We start from the raw sequence: 21,410 nt of genomic DNA, 5'->3' as shown, positions 1-21,410 counted from the left end.
CTCAAGGACAAAAGATCAATAGAAAAAAATTATATTTAATTTCCCTAAATGCTATTGTTAGAAATAAAGAAGACACGTAAGCTTCGACGATTATACGAAACAATACCAGGAATTCAGTATTGCACATGTGAAGTACGGTCAAGAAAAGCCCTCCTAAATTAAGGATTTTCACGTTGAAGAGGATCGTCCGGGAAGATTTAAGAAAAGAAACAATATCATCACACTCGTACAGGTAGGTTACGTCATACGTGCGCTCTGTATTAACGACATTTTAAGTAATAATAATTAAGAGGATTAGATCGACGGGATGGGGCAACACATCACTCTGCCCAGGGAGAGGACTTTCTGTGAAGAAACCGCCCCCTAATTAGGTGTTTGGAGCCCGAAGAAATCCCGGAAAACTCCACGCGGCCGGCCTTAAGTCGGGTGCGAATTCACCACCACTTCCAGTGTTTAGTGGTGTTATCCATACGGGCACAGATTAACAATAAAATCAGGTCAAAAAAATTCCGCGCGCGTGTCTATTTTATTTAATAGCTCAGGATGGAGTGAAGTTTAAGAAACGAAATTTGGCAAGGAAACTTGTATTATAAGGGACATTAATTCTATTAAATTTTGGTTGCGAAAGGTCGAGGGAATGGAGATAGAGAGTGGTCACGTGTTGTATCTCGAGTGAGAGCAGACTTAATGAAGATTTTAATTAATTAGGTTTCCGTTACTGGCTTTTTGTAGACTAAGGAATTAAAAGCTAGTGGCTTTCTTTCTTCAGTAATACATCACACAAGGAACAGTTGATTTATGTATATTTTATTAAAGGAAATGCATTTCGAGTCTTAATGACCCCTCTTCAGTCCTTAGACTTTACAAAAGAAAGAGAGAGATATGAGTTACAATTGACATTAGAGTATGTTGGGCAATTGACTTAGTAATCAGTTTACTTGTTATGAGACCTAAAAATGGTACATTGTTATTATTTTCAAATTCTATATCAAAAGTTATGTTGGGTACTATATATTATTGCTACTGTTAAGGTTGGTTAAAGTAGTGTCATAAATTATGAAGCAGTCATCTACGTATCTATTGTATTCTATTATGCCTCTGAGGTTTCTAATAATATAATCTATTTTTAACATACATAATTCAGCTAGTTTAGGGCCTATATATGAACCCATAAAGATGCCGTCATATTGTCTAAAAAATTATTACTACAACAAACAGAACCAGTTCAATTACCCAATTATCACAGTTTAAATTAGTTAATGTATCAATTATAATACTTGTATGTATAGATGGATACATATTTAATATCTATTAATTGTCTGTATGATTCTTGCAATTTGTGTGTTTTAACTTTAATATTGAGTTTAGGGATTCTTAATTCTTTAAAGATTTTATTTGTTAGCACTTATTATTATTATTTTATATGTATACAAAACTCATCTCTAGCTTTAAAATTAAGTCTTTCGCCATTTTATAATGATTAAATATATAGAAAAGTGTTATAACAAAATCTCATAACACGGTTATATTTATTGTGATTAATAATATAAAAGTTATTTTTTAAATAGACTCTCATAACAACCGGGAAAGTTACGAAACTCGTTGTACTAACTTTTTTTAGTTTTGTAAATGGGAAGTTACGCTTATTACTGCAAAAGATTTCTGCGTGTTACTCTATCCAAGTACTGTCTTCACCTGACAATCCTCTCCTCCCTCCCTCGATATTCGTCCACTGGCTCGATCCCTTCACAATACAAATACATAAAATTAGTCAAGTATTTCGCGGTTAAATCGATTGTTTTATTTACATTATTCATTTTGCCGTCATTCTTGCAGAAAAATCATGAGCGTGAATTTCAGCAGGATTTTATCCGAAAAATTTCGAAGTATGGGAATGTGCGTGGCTAGAAACCCGAGTTATTTTATTATGATTCCATTATTCCTGTCGATACTCCTGGCAACCGGATTTCAAAGATGGCGCGAAAACAACGATTTAAAATATTTATTCGCTCCCCTTAACGCACGACATTCTAAAGAAGAGGTTACCATAGAAAAGTTGTTTCCCATGGATCTATCCTCCAATGCTAGCATGGAAAGAATGAACAGAAACCCCTGTTTAGCCATTGTTCTAGTTACGGCCAAGGACCAAGGATCCGTGCTTCGAGAAGATTTGTACGACGAAATAATACAATTAGACGGCATCGTTCGAAACATCACCGTTACGCGCGTAACAGACTTGAGATATGGAGATATTTGCGCGAAAAATAACATGAAATGCTTCGAAAATTCAATTCTTCTATTAAAGGATCAAGTTAGAGGAATGCAGAAAGGAAATTACTCGATAAAATATCCTTTGGATAAAGAAAAGATATTTGATCTTCACCTGAATAGCTTATTTCTTGGTGGAGTTCGAGTCGACGAGAAAAACAACGTGATGAGTGCCAAAGCTCTAAAACTGTTTTATTATTTAAACGATGAAACGAGTTACAATAATGACATCACTGACGAATGGCAACGCGAGTTTCTAGATACTTTGACGAGAACTTCGTTTCGTTTCATTCACGTGGACAAATACTCTTCCATTTCCGTCGAAGAAGAGCTCAGCAAGATTGTCCACAGAGTGTTCCCTCGAATGCAATTTGCAACAATAGCAATTCTATTGTTTTCCATAGCCACGTCTCTTCACAATAACTGGATCGAAAGTAAACCCTGGACAGGAGCCATTGCACTGTTATCTGGAGGAATGGCTTTGGCATCGTCTTTTGGTTTGATCTTGTATTTGGGTGTACCATTCATTGCTTCTGCCGGATCCATACCTTTCCTCATATTAGGTAAGTATGAATACAATACGTACCATTGTCTTGTAGGATAAGACTGTAGGGCCTAATTATGCAAGAGATTTATTTCTAGATTTTTTCTCATAAATAATAATTGAATTTTAGGAGTAGGAATGGACGATGCATTTGTGTTTTTGGCCTCTTGGAAAAGAACGGATCCCAGAAAATCCGTAGCAGAGAGAATTGGTGACGTGTATTGGGAATCGGCCGTTTCCGTCACCGTAACCTCCCTCACCAATATTCTAGCATTTTCTTCGGGGATATTCGCTCCTTACAGAATGATCAAGTGTTTCTGTATATACGCATCGACCGCAGTCATTTTCTGTTACGTTTATCAATTGACGTTTGTGGGCGCGTGCATGGCCGTCTGCGGTTACGTCGAGAAGCAGAACAGACATTCCCTCTACTTCATACGCTTGGAAGAACCCAAGAGTAAGAAATATTCAATAACTATATACGCCAGAGCCCAAAAGTCGACCACGTAATCTTTATTTATTTATTTTAGAGTTTCCTGCGTGGATCACAGACGTTTTCTCTGTGTGGAAATCCGAAAACACCAAAGACACTGCGGGTTCTTCCGTGTGGACACAACTCGGCAATCTCCTGTCACTTCGACGAATTCAAATTTTAGTTCTGATGACGTACGCCTTTCACGTCTCCGTGGGATTTTGGGGGATGACGCAGACCGACGTCATAGGCGACGTTTCTCAGTCCTGTGCCTTCGATTCGTACTTAATGAGGTATTACGTCAACGATTACCAACACTTCTGGCGATTCAAACACAGGGTTCAAATCGTCATCGACCAAGAAATAAATTACTCAGACGCAAAGATTCAGAAGAGGATCGAGAAGATTTTCCAGACGATGAGGGAGGAAGATCTAATTGAAGATTCGCTTACCCAATCCTGGTTGAGATCCTACTTGGAATTTCTTAACGACGAAAGAATGTCCCTCGTGGTAAGCACTTACAACGTCAGCGACAGTTACGATTTCATTTTGGTGTTACGTCGCATTTTTCTGCAGCACCCGGCTGCCGAAAATTTCCGTAAGGACATCAAGTTCGACGCCAATTACACTTCTATAACCGGAAGCAGATTCTTCTGTCAGACCAACACCATCAAAAACGAAGAAGCGGAAATTGACGTCATACAGAAAATGAGGGCCGTTACCGATCAGTTACCATTTATGGCATTCCCTTACGTGTATTTTTCATTTTGGGCAGACGATGCGGATCTTCGGGTGAAATTCACAGCTCAGATGTTAGGAAGCGTCGTATTGGTCGTCGTTGTTGTTTTCTTCGTTTTCATGCCAGACACTGTCGTCACTTTATCTATTGTTTTCTCTATAATCTCTATAGAGGTTTCTGTTTTGGGTTACATGGCCCTGTGGAACGTCGAACTTGCTCAAGTGTCTGTAATTGTTTTAGTCATGTGTGCCGGATTTTCCGTCGACTACTCGGTTCACCTGTGTTACGCGTATCGGCAAAGTCGAAGTCTGCGTAACAGTATCGAGTCCGTAGGTCACGCTATATTTCAAGGCAGTGTAACTACAATAATATCTTTGTTACCATTAGCGTATCCTTTAGCTTACGTTTTCGTGGCTCTGTTCAAAGTCGTGTTCTTGGTGGTTCTGTTCTCTGTCCTAAACGCTTTAATTATTCTTCCCGTTCTTTTAACATTGTTCGATGACGTAAAGCAACGTAACTGTTGCAGCTCGGACGAAACAATTATTAATAATAACGATGCCAACGAAACAAACGAACAAATAAATCTGAGTTTTTATTCTTCGGAAACGGCATCCGTTCGTTAATTCGTACACAGAAGATCTTTATTCTATAAACAAGCATTCAATGTAATATTCGGAATTCTATTTTTTACTACTTAGTTTTTAATTAATGATTTGTTAGAACAATTTCGTGTTATAATGCTTATTGTTATTTAATAATAAAATAAAAAAATAAACTGTATAATCAATAGAATAGTGTATCGTTTCTACACAAGTTTTTTAATATCATCTATTACTGTTGCAACAATACTGTTCTGTTCAAATTGACTATACGAATCTATTATTGGCAGGGGCACCCATAGGGTAAGGAGGGCCCTATAGCCAATTACCTTGTTACATTAAAGTCAAGGAAGGAAACGTCGTGTAAGGGCCCTTAATTCCTCGGAACCCAGGGAAAGTTGCTCATTTTGCTCTCCCTCTGGGCGTCATAGACCAGCAATTTGTTCTTTTACAGGTCTTCCAGCTTGAGCAGGTACACGTGTACTTGCAGCTCGATCTAATGTGTCTACATTAGGTCAGCATTGTAATCCAAAATTTACTGTACCAGGCCGGGGACGGATCTAGGTTTTTCGGGCTTAGGGCTTATTGAAGTCCAATGGGGCCCCATTTTTACCTTACCTAACCTAACCTATTAACTATTTTTTTATTATACGATAAGTGCTCATTGTTAATGAAAAAGTATCAAAAATTTATGATGATTCAATTTTTGTGAGTTATTGACACTTTGGGCCCAAGGCTTAAGCCCTATTAGTCCCTATGTAGATCCGCTCCTGCCTCAAAGAAGTAAGAATTAAGATCTATACACAAAAATAAATTGGCGACAACAATTACAAGTGGCATTTTACAAAGGGCGCTATATCGAGGTTTGAAATTTTTCCTCTTGTTCCTACCCCTTTTTAATATTCTATACAATTATCCTCGTATACCAAAACGAATTTTCCTTGTAATAATAGAATTTATTATTGATATTATAACTGATATAGCGCACTCGCAAAAGCAATTTTAAAGTGTAAAATTTATCGATTTAAATCTCGCAAAAGGTATTGTTCAATTTAGGAAATTACAACACCAGAAATATAATAGTTATTTTAAGTACAGTAGAGATAGATGCATACTTTCAGGTGCTTGGCGTTTAAAAAATTTTGAGATTTTAATTTAAAAAATATGCCAGAAGACGATTACTGCCATTGTTATTTCCTTATAAATGCATTTCTATTGTCTTTATAACAAGATCTTATCCAGTAAGTGCACGCGATGCTACATCACTCCTCGCGGAAATCAAAAATGCAATCGATTTCAACTTCTTTAAAAGGTATTGTATGAAACAAAGTTATTATCAATGAGCAGTGAGGTAAGGCCCGTCAGAAGGCGAGGCCCTCCTTGAAACAAGGCCCTGTGTGACTTTACAATTGTTTTTTTTTTTTTTATTATTCTGTCTCTTTAAAATCTCGATTATATTCGTATAAATTCCTTTCCCTCGGCTAATAAAACACCTCGTTATCTTCTATTTACCTTATATAATTTATACGGAAATCATTATATATTAATATATATAAATACAGTATGTGTTACAAGGTTATGTCGCTCTGTCCTTAAATATTAAGGTGGATCGTTATCAAATCGTAATTTACATGCATTATACAGACATAAAACAAAAATAGTAATAATTAGTAGAGAGATAAGGCCTTTAAGGCGGAGAGGCCCTATTTTAAAAGTTATATCTTGTATGTATGAAGTTCTTTTTAATGCAGAATTATACTGTTTAACTTGCATATGAAGAACTTCTGTAAAGTCCTTCGTATGCAGGTTAAACAATGTATTTCGGAAGATAAACATTGCAAATAAAATAATTCTCTCGGTATTTCTAACACTTTTATGGAGTCAAAACTTAAACTGTAAATACATTATCTATAAAGTGACACACAAATAATGTATACTATTCATACAGGCCTTGTAATTGCACGCTACCAACAATAGACACACGGTAAGAGAAATGGATGTAATCGACTAACACTATACAATATTTATCCGTTCTGTGGCAGTTTCTAAGTAAAAAATAAATTAATTAATACCGAAAACCTCGTATTTACTAAATAAATGCATACGAAATGAATGCACACGTCACACTTACGTTTAATACGTCGTAATAACGTAAGTGTGACGTGTGTTTTAATACCAAACTTAATAACAATACGCTCAAAAGTTGAAACAGTAAACACTCGATTTAATGGATTCTCGGCAATAGCGGATACCCCTTTCTCCCGTTAAATCGAGAGTTTACTGTATTTTCATAACTATAGTCGTACACAACTCCACACGAAAAGAATTTAACATCATTACAATTATTTATGGGGTGCCATATTTAATTTATCCATATTTAAACTTACGTTGATTATTTATAGATAAATACAGAAAGTTGCACTCGAAATTAATTAATCCAATACAAATTTAACCTTCATTCGATTTGAAAGTGAAAACAATCTTGGATAATCGAGTTACGGATCATTGTGTTTGCGTGTATTGTATTACGGAATAATAAAGTTGCCCTGTCAACACGTAAGCATCCTGAAGACAATGATGATTTTCGTACTTTATTCAACGCTTGTACTCCATAGAATGCGATTGGATCTTCTTTTATGATGGCACCCCTTTGCAGACCTCAATAGCAATTTGAATTATACGAAAAATAATAAGGAACCGAGTATCTTACGGTACAACGCAGCAATTTGGACTAAAATTGCATACAATCTCGAGCTTCTCGGGGTCCTTAGTTGAATTATTTTTTAAATTTTTAATGCCTATACACAATTACTCGTGTTAGTTACGTGTCCACGCGTTACAGAAGCCAAGATTAACGTATACCTTAATACCCAGTGTTTATATTCGAGTTTCCTCTTGTTTAACACAAGGTTTATCGACGTAGCCTTGAAGTATTTTTGTTTTTTAAGCAACAATATAAGTACGTCATTCGATTTTTCCGATTATTATTATTATATGTAATCATAGAAATTTATTCATTCCAAGGCTCGATCCCTGATCGATATCAGGTAAGCAATAACTCATTATGTTGAAGCGATATCATTCATTTTGACTCCTATATAGTGTCTAGGTACGAATAGAAGAATTAATCGAATATTTAGTCACGATAATATAGTTCGAAGACACTGGCTGCAATCTGGACTAGCCTAAGTAAGTGCTTTGTTAATTATTGTATAAAGATATATTTAATTCAAAAATAGGCGCAGGATAATTAGAATTAAGCACGTATTCATTATACAAATGCCTATACTTACCTACAATTCTAAACGACTTTTATAATTTGTATATCTTTAACGAAAGTTGGTTAAGCATTTTTTAATTGTTTTAATGTTATTTACTCCTTTAGGCAATTTCCTCTCCCCCAACAATAGGCAAATTCTATTTAATTTTACATTTTACCCTTTCCTATAGATCTTCCTTTATATAATTTATTATAAATTCACCGAAGATTAAAATTCATGCCTTTTATATTATTATGCGTGGAAGGGGCCCTTTTGCGTGTAGTAACGTACGAAGCGCTTTTGAGGCGCACTTATTATGTATATTTATGTAATTCCTCTTTACTATAGAACAAAATTACTATTAATAAACAGGTCTATAAGGAGAGGCCCCCGGGGCACGGACATCATTATACATGCTCCGGGAAATTTTCTTAAGCGTAAAACCGAAACACGAAGTGAAATTCCCCCATAAATTATAATAAATTTAAAAATAATAAAAAAATAAATGCATTTAAAGAACGAAAGAAAGTTTATTATAAACATTTCCTAGAACGAGAACAAAGTGATAATTAATTACACTGATTGTTCTGTTAAAATAAACAGAAAGAAATTACGAATTTACAGGAAACTTCTTATCAAAATTTCTATACAGTTAATTAACAATACAATAATTATAATTTGGCATACAACAAGATGTAAGTCATCTGGTTATGTAAGTTATATATTAAAATCCGTTCGTATGTCTGCATGTAGGATATTACAGGATAATTTAATTAGATAACTATTCTTACTAGAGACATCATTCGTTACTTGAGAATAAGCTAATCATCATCATTATCCGCTCATGTAAAACAGCAGAGCAACGTAACAGGAGGAATTTTTGAATTGAAATTACGTGACTTCCGGTACAAACCGGAAGTTCGTATATAGTTAATTAGGGCCTCCTGCTTCTAAGGTTTCCATATCTGGCCTTACAATTGTCAGGAAATTTTGCGTGATTCAATAATTCTTTAATGTTTTTTTTTTTCTTTTTTGTTGCAGAATCATGAAATTAGACAGTTTCAACAAATACTTATCCAAGAAATTTGGAAATTTGGGAATTTACGTGGCGACATACACCAGTTACTTCATCATAACCCCTGTATTTGTTTCGTTAATATTAGCTACTGGACTTCAAAAATGGCGAGAAGTAAATGATATAAAATACTTATTCGCTCCGGATAACACAAGACACGTCACAGAAGAAGCCAGCATACAACGATTATTCCCAATGGATCTATCTCACAATGCGAGTATACAGAGAATGAATAGAGAACCGTCTCTTGCATCGGTTCTGATCACAGCCAAAGATGGCGGATCCGTTCTTAGACACGAGATATTTAAAGAAATGTTAAATTTGGACGAAATTATTCAAAATCTGAGAATTGAAGAGATTCGTAGCATGAAGTACAAAGATCTTTGCGCCATAGACAATAGAGGAGGATGCTTCGAAAATCATATTCTTTTAGCCGAAGAACGTGTCGAAATGATGGAAAATGGAAATTATTCCATAAAATACCCATTAAATATTGAAAGAAATTATGATTATCAATTGAACAGTTTATTTCTTGGAGGAGTGGAAACGAACGATGACGACATGGTGACGAGTGCCAAAGCCATACGATTGTTTTATTATTTAAATGACGACACAATGATGAAGAAACGTAACGCGGAACAATGGCAACGCTTGTTTTTGAACGCGACATCGTCTATTAACTTCCGGTACATAAATGTCGACAGATATGCTACGATTTCAACACCTCAAGAACTCAATAATGTGATTTACAAAGTGTTTCCGCGAATTCCTCTAGCGATAATTGCCGTTTTAGTGTTCTCTACTCTTACTTGTTTATTTAATAATTGGATCGAAAGCAAGCCTTGGATAGGGGTCATAGCACTGACTTCCGGTGGAATGGCTTTAACTTCATCTTTTGGTTTAATTCTGTACTGCGACATACCATTAACAGTTGCTGTTGGGTCTATCCCCTTTTTAATTTTAGGTAAGTTTAATACACTACTCTATGTTTAATTACCAAAATCGAATAATGCGCTCCCCCTTCACAAGTATTACTATTAAACTATTCCGTTTTAGGTATAGGTATGGATGACGCATTTGTTTTTTTGGCTGCCTGGAAAAAGACCGATTGCAACAATAGCGTAAAGGACAGAATGGTGTACGTTTATTCGGAATCTGCCATCTCCGTAACCATAACTTCCGTAACAAATTTAATAGCTTTCTCTTCGGGATTATTGGCCCCTTACAGAGTAATTCGTTACTTCTGTGCGTACGCTTCCGTAACCGTTATCTTCTGTTACGTTTATCAGATCACGTTCGTTGGGGCTTGCATGGCCCTCTTCGGATACGCGGAGAAACAAAATAGGCATTCGTTCCTATTCGTACAATTGGAAAAATCTAACGGTATTTTATTTATAAAGCTTTATTTATTTAAAATAAATATAATAAAAACATTCAACAGTTTCTATAATTATTTTCAGAGGGCCAAACGTGGTTCAGGAAAACATTCCTCACGAGTCAAAAATGGGAATACGAAAACAGTAAACTGAATTTCTTATCCACAATATGGATCCGACTGGGCAATCTCTTGTCATTGTGGCCCACTAAATTAATTGTTTTGTTAATATTAATTTTACACGTATCGATAGGACTGTGGGGCATAAGTTATGTTGACGTCGTAGGAAGCACTTCCCAGTCACTCGCTTCGGATTCGTACTTACTAAAGTATTACATAAAATATTTTAAATACTACTCGTATAATAAGTACAGAATTCAAATTGTTATCGACGAAGAAGTAAATTATGCTGATAAAAAAATTCAAAAAGATATAGAAAAAATATTATTACAAATGGAAGAAAATGGTTTAATCGTGGCGTCTTTAACCGAATCCTGGCTCAGATGGTACTTAGATTTCCTTAAAGACGAAAGAATATCATTCCTCCTGAAGTCCTACAATGTAAGTGACCAGAGGGATTTCATTGCTGTACTACGAAAAGCATTTCTACGTCATCCGGTGGCTCGACGTTTCAGCGAAGACATCGCTTTCAATTCGAATTACACTTCAATAATCGGCAGCAGATTCTTCGCTCAAACGGGTTTCACGGAAAACGAAGATGCCGAAGTGGCCACATTGAAAAAAGTACGAGAAATTACCGACGGAGCCCCATTCCACGTTTTCCCTTATCATTACAACTCCTTTTGGGTGGATGACTCCGATCTACACTTGAAATTTACCGCTCAGATGCTGGGTAGTATCATATTTATTGTAATTATCGTTTGTTTTATATTCATGCCAGACGTTGTTACCACCTTTTCGGTTGCCTTCTCTATAATCTGTACAGAAATCTGTACGTTGGGATACATGGCCTTGTGGGGTGTCGATTTAGCTCAAGTGTCCATCGTGGTTTTAGTGATGTGCGCTGGATTTTCTGTCGATTTTACGGCACACTTCACGCATTTTTACAAGCGATGCCCCAGCGAGGATCACAATCAGCGACTTCGTGAAAGCATCAGTTCTATAGGACTAGCGATATTTCAAGGTAGCGCAACTACAATAATATCAATATTGCCATTAGCCTACCCTTTGGCGTATATATTTGTTGCCACTTTTAAAATTATATTTCTAGTTATTTTATTTTCTGCCGCTAATGCCTTAGTCTTTCTTCCAGTTCTTCTGGCCTCAATAAATAATACAAAGCAAAAGTTATATAATAAAATAAAAAGGAGCAATATGACTAATGACGCGGAAACACGTGTAGAAGGAAGTATAAATTTAAATTTTTATTATTCGGAAAAACTCTAATTACCTTATAAAATCGATTGTTTTTGGGATGTTTTTAGATTTTAATCGCTGCTTTTCAAATGTTGATCAGCGTAGAAATTTGTATTCTCCAAAAAGTAAGGTAAAGAACAATAATAAAAATATAAATTATTGTCTGTTAGAATGTCTCTGTTTAAATAACGACAAATATGGATTATCTCAAGCGTATATATTTTTAAATCTGAACTGTGAAGGCATTACGATAGCCAAAGAATTCTTTTTTGCAAACCATAGGTTCTTCAGGCTTACAGCGAAAGCAATCAGATGATGGACAGGGCTTAGGAAGGTTTGCAATTCTGATTGAATCTAGAGTGGTCCATCCTTTCACCCTGAGATCCACAGTGGTCCATCCTTTCACCTGAGAGCAACAGTGGTCCATCCTTTCACCCTGAGATCCACAGTGGTCCATCCTTTCACCCTGAGATCCAGTGGTCCATCCTTTCACCCTGAGATCCACAGTGGTCCATCCTTGGATCCAAAGTGGCACATCCTTTCATTCTGAGATCTAGGGTACCATTTTGTGATTTTCTAAATGAAGATTGTATTTATGAACTGTATTAAAGAATATTGTATTTAAGGGATCAATTTGTTATTCTCATAATTAGATACGCTTTTTTTTATCAAATAAAATGCAAACTTAAATGTTCCTAATTTCATTACAGAATTAAATTCATTTTAAAAATTCCCTCTTTTAATTATATTTACTTATAATTCTGTAATTTATTCTGTTTTATAATTTTTTGTATTCAAATTATTAACTTGTGTACATTTTGTAATTTTTTATTTTCTTTTATTTTAATGAATTTTATCTGATTTTATTAGTGTGTGTTATTTTTACATTGTAAAGATCAGCATGACGTGTCTATTCACGAAAATAAGATGAATAAATATAATGATCAGTGTAAAATATTTTATTAAACGTTACAAAATAAAAAGTGAAAACATGTAAAACCATGTGACAAAGGTCAGAACCCGCGACCTTTGCCACGTGATTTTTTAATACTCGAATAGAGGTAGAACGTCCTCCCACAGGGCTTCACCTCTTGATAGATCGACCACGTATTGCATTGTCTTATCCCATCAATCCAATCCAATACGTTCTATTTCTAGTTAACTTTATTATAAATTCATGTTCATAATATTCTAAATAACATTAACTGGATAATGGACATAACGTCTACAGATGACAACTGTAATTAATGACAGATAATTAAAAGCACTTTAACTCCAGCTATTCAGGAAAACAAAAGTGAATAATTATATTGTTTTTTACGGTAATTTTCCTCTTCTCTGAATATAAGCTCTATTAATCACCTCACCAACTGCTATCGTTACCTTCTCTCGACAGTTCTATTATATATTGTTTGTCAAGGTTATTGTGTAGGCAATTAAAAAGCATCCAGCATTTATTTATGTGGTATACTGAGTAAACAAGGTCAAAATAATCAGAGGAAGGCCTGGAATTTCCGAGGGTTCGTATATACAAAGAGCGCATTAGAACGGGAGGAGGATATGTCGAACATACCTGTAAGATTTGGCAAGATTAGCATCCCCTTTACGAGACATGTAGAAGTCAATAACTCACTTGCGATGATACTAACATTCAACATTAATACCCCCAAAACGGTTGAGTTTTCAACCTGTTTACTAAGGTGTATGGTGTGTCCTATTTACCAAATCAACGCATATATCGTTATATACAGGGTGTTAAATAAAGAAACAATCTATCAATGGAGAAAACTTAAGAATTTTATTTTAACTATAGTTCATTGTACAACATTACAATACAATAGTATACAATACATATTATAATACTCTCGTGCGTCATCTTTCCTAGATATTAAATTAATTTATAGTAAATCGTTTCGTCCATGGATAAAAAGACGAAAATAACAGTAATAATGCATCATAATATAATTGTTTCAACTTGTCACTCATCCGTACAGAAATTTTTGAAAAATATCCCGGTAAAATCTCATTACAGATAAGAGAAAATAATCACGATGTTAATAATCATCCACATTCAAGCAGAAACTTCCTTAATTCCGAAAGACGACGAATGAAAAATGTATTGTTTCTCTAGCAAAATATGGATAAAATACAATTGAAAATTTCAAATCTTCTGTTTCATATATTTGAAGCAATAAATTACAAACAAATAAGAAGAGACATGGCAACACTTGGGCCATCTGCTAAGAGGGATGCCCCGAGAAGGTATTGCCCGACAAGGAAGTTGGCTGATATTGGGCTTCCGGAAGATTGGAAAACAGGACAACGCGTCGCAACCAACAACCAATCAGCGAACGTCTCAGATGACACTAGCGCCAATTTACCAGTAGCGACATCCGTCTAATGGCAGCAACGCTTTTTTTATTTGGAAACATTGCCTAGTGTTCGCCAGTGTATGTATGTGTAAAGTGGCAAAACAAAGAAGTACTTTCCAACAGTGGCGTGCCGTGACATTTGATGATAGGGAAGCTGTGTTTCTGTAGGAAGCCGACTTACAGGGGCAATCAATTAATTGCGCGTCAGGGCCCGTTCGTATTCGTTTGTTCGATAAGCCAGTAAAAACCGTATACTTCTTTAAATGTATTTTTAATAGATTATCTGACATACTTAATAAATAAGAAAGTTCAATATAATTACCTCCGTTATTAGATTCAATAAATTCCCTATGCCCCCTAAATGCCAATTCTCGCTTTGAGAAAAAACATGTAACATCTATTAATCGTAATTATCTTGTTATAATTTTCAATATTTAATTTTATATTGTCTACCAATGTTAAATTCTATTCCGCTTTGATTTCCAAATTGCTTCAATTTTACGAAAGAATCGTCATTCCTCATAAATTTTATCGTCAAAATGTCGAAATTTTTTTGGCGACGTATTTATATTTAATTTAGGCATTGGTCTTTCTCTTTTAATAATGTTTTCTTTTTCATTATATGGTCTCGAGCCAAAACTTTTTTAAAATAAATTTTTGAATCACTAGCCACGATACAAGGGCTAAAATTAGAATTATAAAAAAAACTTACTTGATAAAACAAAATGTGTGACGAATATACATACCTAGTACAAAAAATTCTTCAATTGTATGAATACACTTTTAAAGAAACTTATAATTAAATATAACTTTGTGAAGAAACGTACACAAAAATAACAAATTATTCTTTACTTTTTAAATCTTAAAACAATCCACTTAGTGAAATAGCTCCCTACGAGTGGCTAATGAATGGAGTCGGAGACGGTCCAGGTAGGCGTGCGCGTGCCAAATCCCGAGAGTGCCCATACCGGTCAATGTCAAATGCCTCTTTTGTCGCATCACTAGTATATATCAAAGAACGCGACAGGGTTGTTGTAGATTTTAAACGTTTCTCACCATAGCTGTAACAATCTAAATATGTTAAACTTAACAGATTGTCCGTCGTTCGTTTTCTAACTAATTCGTTTTAGGACCAGGAGTTCACAGAAATTTCCAAAATTTACAACTGTTCAGTCACTCTCATTGAACTGGAAAAATTTCTGTCTTTATTACATCTAATATTACGAAGAGATCAGACCCCTGTACTCGGCAAGAGATTGATTCGGTTAAGCTTCTGTTTAAGTAAAATTTCGGCTCTTTCATCAGGGTTTTATTTATGTTTCTAATTCCCTAATCGCTTAACTATTTAACTACTTCTTAAGTAGAATTAAGTCGAAACCGGTTACTTTGTAGTTGGTCTGTAGTCTTGGGAAAGAAGTGAAAAGAAATTTTTATGACAACCGATAGATAAATCGTAAATTTAAGGAAAATAAATTCTAGAGCTTTTTTTGTACCATTGTACGTCTCATTCATTAAATTTGATTGTAAATGATGCTGCCAAAGTAACAGTTAATTTTTTAACACTGTACTAGAATTGTACACGTTTTTTCGGTTAAAGTTTACCTAGGGAACCCCAATGGCCGCGCTTCCGGTCGCCATTTTGTTTACTGTACTACGCACGCGTACTATGTTCAAAAACTTATGCAAATTAGTTAGTATTTAGAATTTATTGAAAAAATAATTATCACATTAGTAAATAATAAATGTTTCAAGATTATTTTACAAGTTTCACTAACTATAAAATAAAACAAATCTTTACTCACGTGTTTGACGCTCTGTCATACATTTCCTTTTCGTTTTTTCTCACTTTTGTTTGATTTATGATCCTTATCGCTGTTTTTTCTCTTTTTACTTGATATTTTTACACATTTTTTAGTTTCACCACACGAATGTGCCTTAGTTTTTTTAACCTTCTTACACTCGTCGTTTTGTGGAGCAGCTGGAACAGACTCTGGTTCTTTCCATTTCGGCTCAATTCCAGACCCGGGATAAATAAAGCTCAAATGTTTTATAAAAATTTGAAAACGTTCCCCTGCAGATTTCAATTGCCATTTGTGATATTTTTTATACATAAAAGAATACAGATAGGATTCTGACAATTCCTCCGTATAATGTACCGGAAGATGTTTCCTGTTTTTTAAAAATCCCCACAATCTTTCGATTTTCTGAGTGTTGGCTCCTGTTTTTGGATCCACGAAATTTTTCGAATGGTTTACAGTTAAATGATCTATATCCAAACCTTCTAAATCATTTATATTGTTGTAACCTTTCCACTCATCTGTTATCACTGTGCTACCTGAATTAACAAACTTTGAAATCACCCAATTCAGAGTATATTCATTTCTGTTGTTTACTTGGCATATAAAACAGGTATCATCTTCTCTACATACACCTCCTACAACCCACCTCGTCCCCTTCAATTTTCTACCTTTCTCATATTTTCTCTTTGCAATTACTGTTTCGTCTATTTCCACAACTTTATTTATCCCGCCAATCTTAAAAGTACATAGGTTATTAATAGAAACCATCATAACAAAACGTAAAAAGTTTGCCCAATCAACTGCTGTTTTTTTGGAGATTCCTGAAGCTCCAGCAGCAACAGTTAGCGAACACTCTAAACACAATAGGTGCCAGATAAATGACAAAATACTCTCCCATGACAAACGACCACATTTTCCTTTAAAGGTTCCTTGGAATGCTGAATAATTTGTCTTGCAAACATTACATCGCATCGATACAGAGTTTTTATCTGCTCTATACATTAATTTACGACGTTTTCCACATTTATTGCATACTTCTTCTACATGTTGCAAATTCAAGAATATTGCAAATTTCACATCACTCGGTATCTTCTTATCTATCGCCAAATCATCGAAACCAGAGTACATTAGTCGAAAGAATTGTCCAGTGGTACAATTCTTCCAAAAATTTTCCGAATTTATGTCTGCGGTAGCCATTATCTCACCAAAAAAGAAAAACTTCCGACAACAAATATGAATATGATAAAATTATTAAATTTGCAACACATTGCACAATTAAAACTAGAGGGAATAGAAACTTACCTATTTACTGTAAAAAATAACAAAAATTAACACTTTTTCTACAAAAATGTTTAACTGGTCAAAAAACCACTCGCAGCAGTCAAGCCGTCACAAAAAACAAAAAATTTGCATACGATAGCGTTATTTAAAAATTGCGCCATCTACACCGAATTTCTAACATCGCCTGCCGTCGAGATTGCCGGAAGCGCGGCCATTGGGGTTTCCTAGGTATACTTTAACCGTTTTTTCTGCATCCCCTTACAGTTGGGACATACTAAATCGTAATATCACCGGTTTAACATTGAAATCCATAAGTAATATAAGATGGGAGAGGGGAATAAACGCAGAATAATATCAAATATTTTAATGAATTTTTTTTTTTTTAAACGCCTGTCAACTATACAGAACTATCATAAAAACATACCAGTAAATTCCTATCGGTTGGGTTAAGATATAAATCTAGTCTACGGTGGGCAACCTTTTTTATAACACGAACCAGAATAAATTTTACGTTTTTTTCCGCGGGCCGTAGTAGTTAATTGACGCCTTCTTGTGACTCGTAATTTTTTTAGTCTGCAAATATGAAATAAATAAATAAAAAGTTAATTACTACATTTATTTCTCTTATCGTTTTCGAAAATTACAGAGAATTGAAAAAATGACTATTAATTAGTTATTTTTCCAATTTAATATTCTATTAAAGATCTCGCGGGCCGGATAGAAACTTTTCGCGAGCCGTAGCTGGCCCGCGGGCCGGGGGTTGCCCGCCGTTGATCTAGTCTACTCGTGATTCACATACTCGGGCGAGGGCGGCCGAATATCTTGCAGGCAGGCGGCTAACAACCCATAACCGGTCCGGGATATAAAATTAGAAGCTTTATGTGTGAAGCATCCACCAGCTAAACCGGGTGACGTTGGTGCTCTGTAAACCGCATGTGCCAATGCCTATATAATATGGCTGATTGCAAACTGACCCGGTTTCGACACTCCTTCCGCCACCGAATTATTCGAATATACAATAGCAAGCTTATCGTTTTTTTTCACATGTAGTATAGAAATTTGTAAAAGATACATAATGCAGTTATAATAAAAAATTAATTTTAATTAATGCTATACGTTAAAATATGAAAATTTATATTTTATAAAATACAAGGGAAGGTCATTGGAAGGTGGAATCGGCGCTTTCAACGCTTCCAATGACGACACGCCACTGCTTTCCAAAAATTAATTTTTTATTATATTTTATTCATAAGGTATATTGTTACACTATGACATTGTTGTTAAACAATAAAGTGATAAAAATACGCCTTGTAGAACAATAAAAATCAGTCTTTTGTACATCCCAGTAGTGAAAATGGCGCACAAGATTTTCTTCGTTTCCTTTCTCGTTATTCTGGCTTTATTTTTATTCGTCGATATGGGTAAGTTAAACAATGCAAACTTAAATACAATTAATTTTTATAGTAAACATAATTTACGTTTGCAGCCAGCATCGCAAATTGCATCAAAAACATCGACTTGCTTAAAAAAGAACAAAAAGAACGTTGCAAAAAATTAATTCGGAGCGTATGGAACGAAATTTTTAATTGGTACAGAGCAACGAAAGCAAAAATTTCATATTGGATTCCTCAAATTTACTGCAAAGAAAATTCCGTAGTCATTCAATGTGCTGATTGGATGAAACTCGAACCAGCTTGGAAAATATGGCTAAAGAAACTCGATCTCAAAAATCTATGCAATGTACCTGTTGCGGATTGTTTCTGTCCCCAACAGGAGAAACCGAGTATTTGGGACGTAACAAAAAAATACTACAGAAAATTCATGGCAATTAGCGATAAAACAACCAGAAGAATCAAAGAAATTTTGGCAAATGTTTACGATTACGTCAAAATCTTTTGGACGTACGAAGAGGAAGTGGAACTGGATAAATGTCGCCATCAGTTACCACTCTTGCTGGCGGATGATAAATGCTTAAAGGCAATTTGTCCCGAAAGTAATTCTAGAGTCGTAGTCACGCTTTACTTGAAAGAGAAAATTCGCTTTATCATTTATTTGTTCGGACTCGTTACGTCATTCTTATTGGTAAGTGCCAAAACTTAGCCCTTGCATTATCTTCTTTCGCCTAGAATAATCTTAAAATTCGCCAGATGATCGATTTGGTTTAGTTTCATAGGGCCTGGCATTACAACACGTAGGTGAACTATCTGCTGGGAATACTTTCTATAGGAAAGTAGCCCGTTTATGTGGAATAAAACCCGGTAAACTGCACACAACCAGCCGGTTGGTCAAGCCCGAATCCACGACTAGTGTTCAGTCGCCAGATGGCGACGATGTAGAAAAGATTGGGATATTCATCAGAAGGAACCGGGGTCAAAATACCTCGTACTCAAAACACATTCCGTCCCTTTACTTCCCACGTGACTTTCTTTACTCTGTGGGCATGGTTTGCAGCACCGATAAGGTCCCAACCGCCTCATTCAGAGCTGTGTTTGTACCATAGGAACAAGATTAAAGAAAGAATGGCATACCCAAGTACATCTCTCTCAATGAAAAATACTGCAACTTCCTATAAAAATCAATTGAGTGCTCTCCAAAATATTTATATCATCGAGAATGTACACAAAAGCAGCATGTAAAAATACTAACAGAGAAATCATTGAGTTTTCAGTACCTACTTTAATACTATCTTAGAAGAATAATTTCCATAAAATCTAAACTAGAAGTCCTATATCCAAGTACACCCGATGATTTACTCCCTTATTAAATATACCACGTTTTATCTTTAGTCAAACAACCTCTGTATTTTTTAAAAACACAATTGAAAACTTATCAAGGTTAATACACGCGTTGATTCTACTACATTTTGTCTACCAAACAGCTAAAATTAAATATATAAGCGGAATTAATAACAGAACCCGTATATTCCGTTGCGAAACAGGGGCGTATTTTGCAACGCAATACAGCGGGTATAGAAGCCACACAAATAGCAGAATTCAAAGATTAAATTAAGTTCTCAATAACATCATAATTAAATTTAGTTTTCAAACAAATTATCATAGTTACCTCGAATTAACACACGAAGATCTGGATGATCAGACCTTTCAACTGCAGTATCCGTGTAAATATTTTTCCTGGCTGTCTATCACAGGAGAACCATTTCTCTTCATATTATCAATTGAAAACTGTTGCCACTTTAAAGAGTTCTTTATATCTTCAATAAAACACAACACCAGCCAAAATACAAAAAATTCCTAATTGACACTCAACAAGAAAATGCACCAACAGCAAGAACGCATCACAACGCCCCCAGGAGGCCACGACTGACCATATATGAACTTCCGGTTTTTAAAACCGGAAGTCACGTTATTTCAATCCAAAAATTCCCCCCAAAAGGTGTTAGATAGATGACCGGCACGACTCTATTGCTAGCAGTAAAAAAGTACGATGTACGTACGGGGACAACACACTATTAATTTGAGATGGAAAGCATATATTTTAAATGAAATAAATTAAAAAATATAATTAAAATTGCAGCCCGGCATTGTGACCTCACAATAAATAATCACTAATTAATTTTTACGTTTGGATACTTCTAGATCCTCCATGACTTGAAGTTGCGAGTAAACCTCGAGATACTTCAATTCACCGCCATATTCGATTTAATGCCAATTTTAAAGGGGTGGCGTTAAATCGAGACTTGACTGTATTTAATTATGAAACACTACTCGATAAATACAGCACAATATTCGAAATTATTATTATTTTTTGTTTATTTTTAGGTGGTGGCAATTCACGTCCTCATGATGGCCGAGCAGGAATTCTCATAGGAAGAAAGGACTTTAAAAATTTAATTCCTGTATAATTTTTTTTCGTAAATTATCCTAAATAAAATTCCGTTTATAACGTTTTAAACCGTTCACAGAAAAAGTTTCATAAATTAATTTCACATAACTGACAACACGCAGAATGTCAGAAAGCTTAAAAGGGAGATTTTTCATGGAAATTCGAGAGCGCATTTAATAATTATATATATAATATATATGTATATCAAAACTAAATTCGATTTTCCGTGATTTTAAATCAATAACTTCTCTAAATATTTCGTGTAATTTTCCTGTAGATAGCGTGGAGTTCATCACAGGAAAATTGTGTAAGAATTCATTTCATAAATTATGCAAAACCTCTTAACCAATAGCCAGGTAAGGGCGTGGGGTCAACTAACGAATTCTTAGTAAATTCACGTTCTTCT

The 21,410-nt window shown here is 35.0% G+C and overlaps 3 protein-coding genes across 3 annotated transcripts; all 3 read left to right on the top strand.

Annotated features, from left to right (window-relative positions):
• The first annotated feature begins 149 nt into the window (after positions 1 to 149).
• Positions 150 to 4,673, top strand: LOC136980932 (patched domain-containing protein 3-like). The gene is made up of 4 exons (XM_067277131.1): positions 150 to 232; positions 1,837 to 2,831; positions 2,943 to 3,269; positions 3,343 to 4,673. Exons 2-4 carry the CDS (start codon positions 1,844 to 1,846, stop codon positions 4,644 to 4,646), a joined length of 2,619 nt encoding a protein of 872 aa, XP_067133232.1. The 5' UTR covers positions 150 to 232; positions 1,837 to 1,843; the 3' UTR covers positions 4,647 to 4,673.
• A 5,486-nt stretch (positions 4,674 to 10,159) lies between these two features.
• Positions 10,160 to 11,792, top strand: LOC136980931 (patched domain-containing protein 3-like). The gene is made up of 2 exons (XM_067277130.1): positions 10,160 to 10,340; positions 10,418 to 11,792. The coding sequence occupies exons 1-2, from the start codon at positions 10,268 to 10,270 to the stop codon at positions 11,737 to 11,739; spliced, it is 1,395 nt and encodes a 464-aa protein (XP_067133231.1). The 5' UTR covers positions 10,160 to 10,267; the 3' UTR covers positions 11,740 to 11,792.
• Positions 11,793 to 18,831: 7,039 nt separating this feature from the next.
• LOC136981016 (uncharacterized) lies at positions 18,832 to 21,007 on the top strand. The gene is made up of 2 exons (XM_067277275.1): positions 18,832 to 19,243; positions 20,941 to 21,007. Exons 1-2 carry the CDS (start codon positions 18,839 to 18,841, stop codon positions 20,986 to 20,988), a joined length of 453 nt encoding a protein of 150 aa, XP_067133376.1. The 5' UTR covers positions 18,832 to 18,838; the 3' UTR covers positions 20,989 to 21,007.
• Positions 21,008 to 21,410: the final 403 nt, after the last annotated feature.

Source organism: Centruroides vittatus, unplaced genomic scaffold (genome assembly GCF_030686945.1).
Source record: "Centruroides vittatus isolate TY-2023 unplaced genomic scaffold, ASM3068694v2 contig_738, whole genome shotgun sequence".
Classification (NCBI taxonomy): Eukaryota; Metazoa; Arthropoda; class Arachnida; order Scorpiones; family Buthidae; genus Centruroides; species Centruroides vittatus.
Note: the sequence above shows the minus strand (reverse complement) of the source record. Positions and strands in the feature narration are given on the sequence as shown.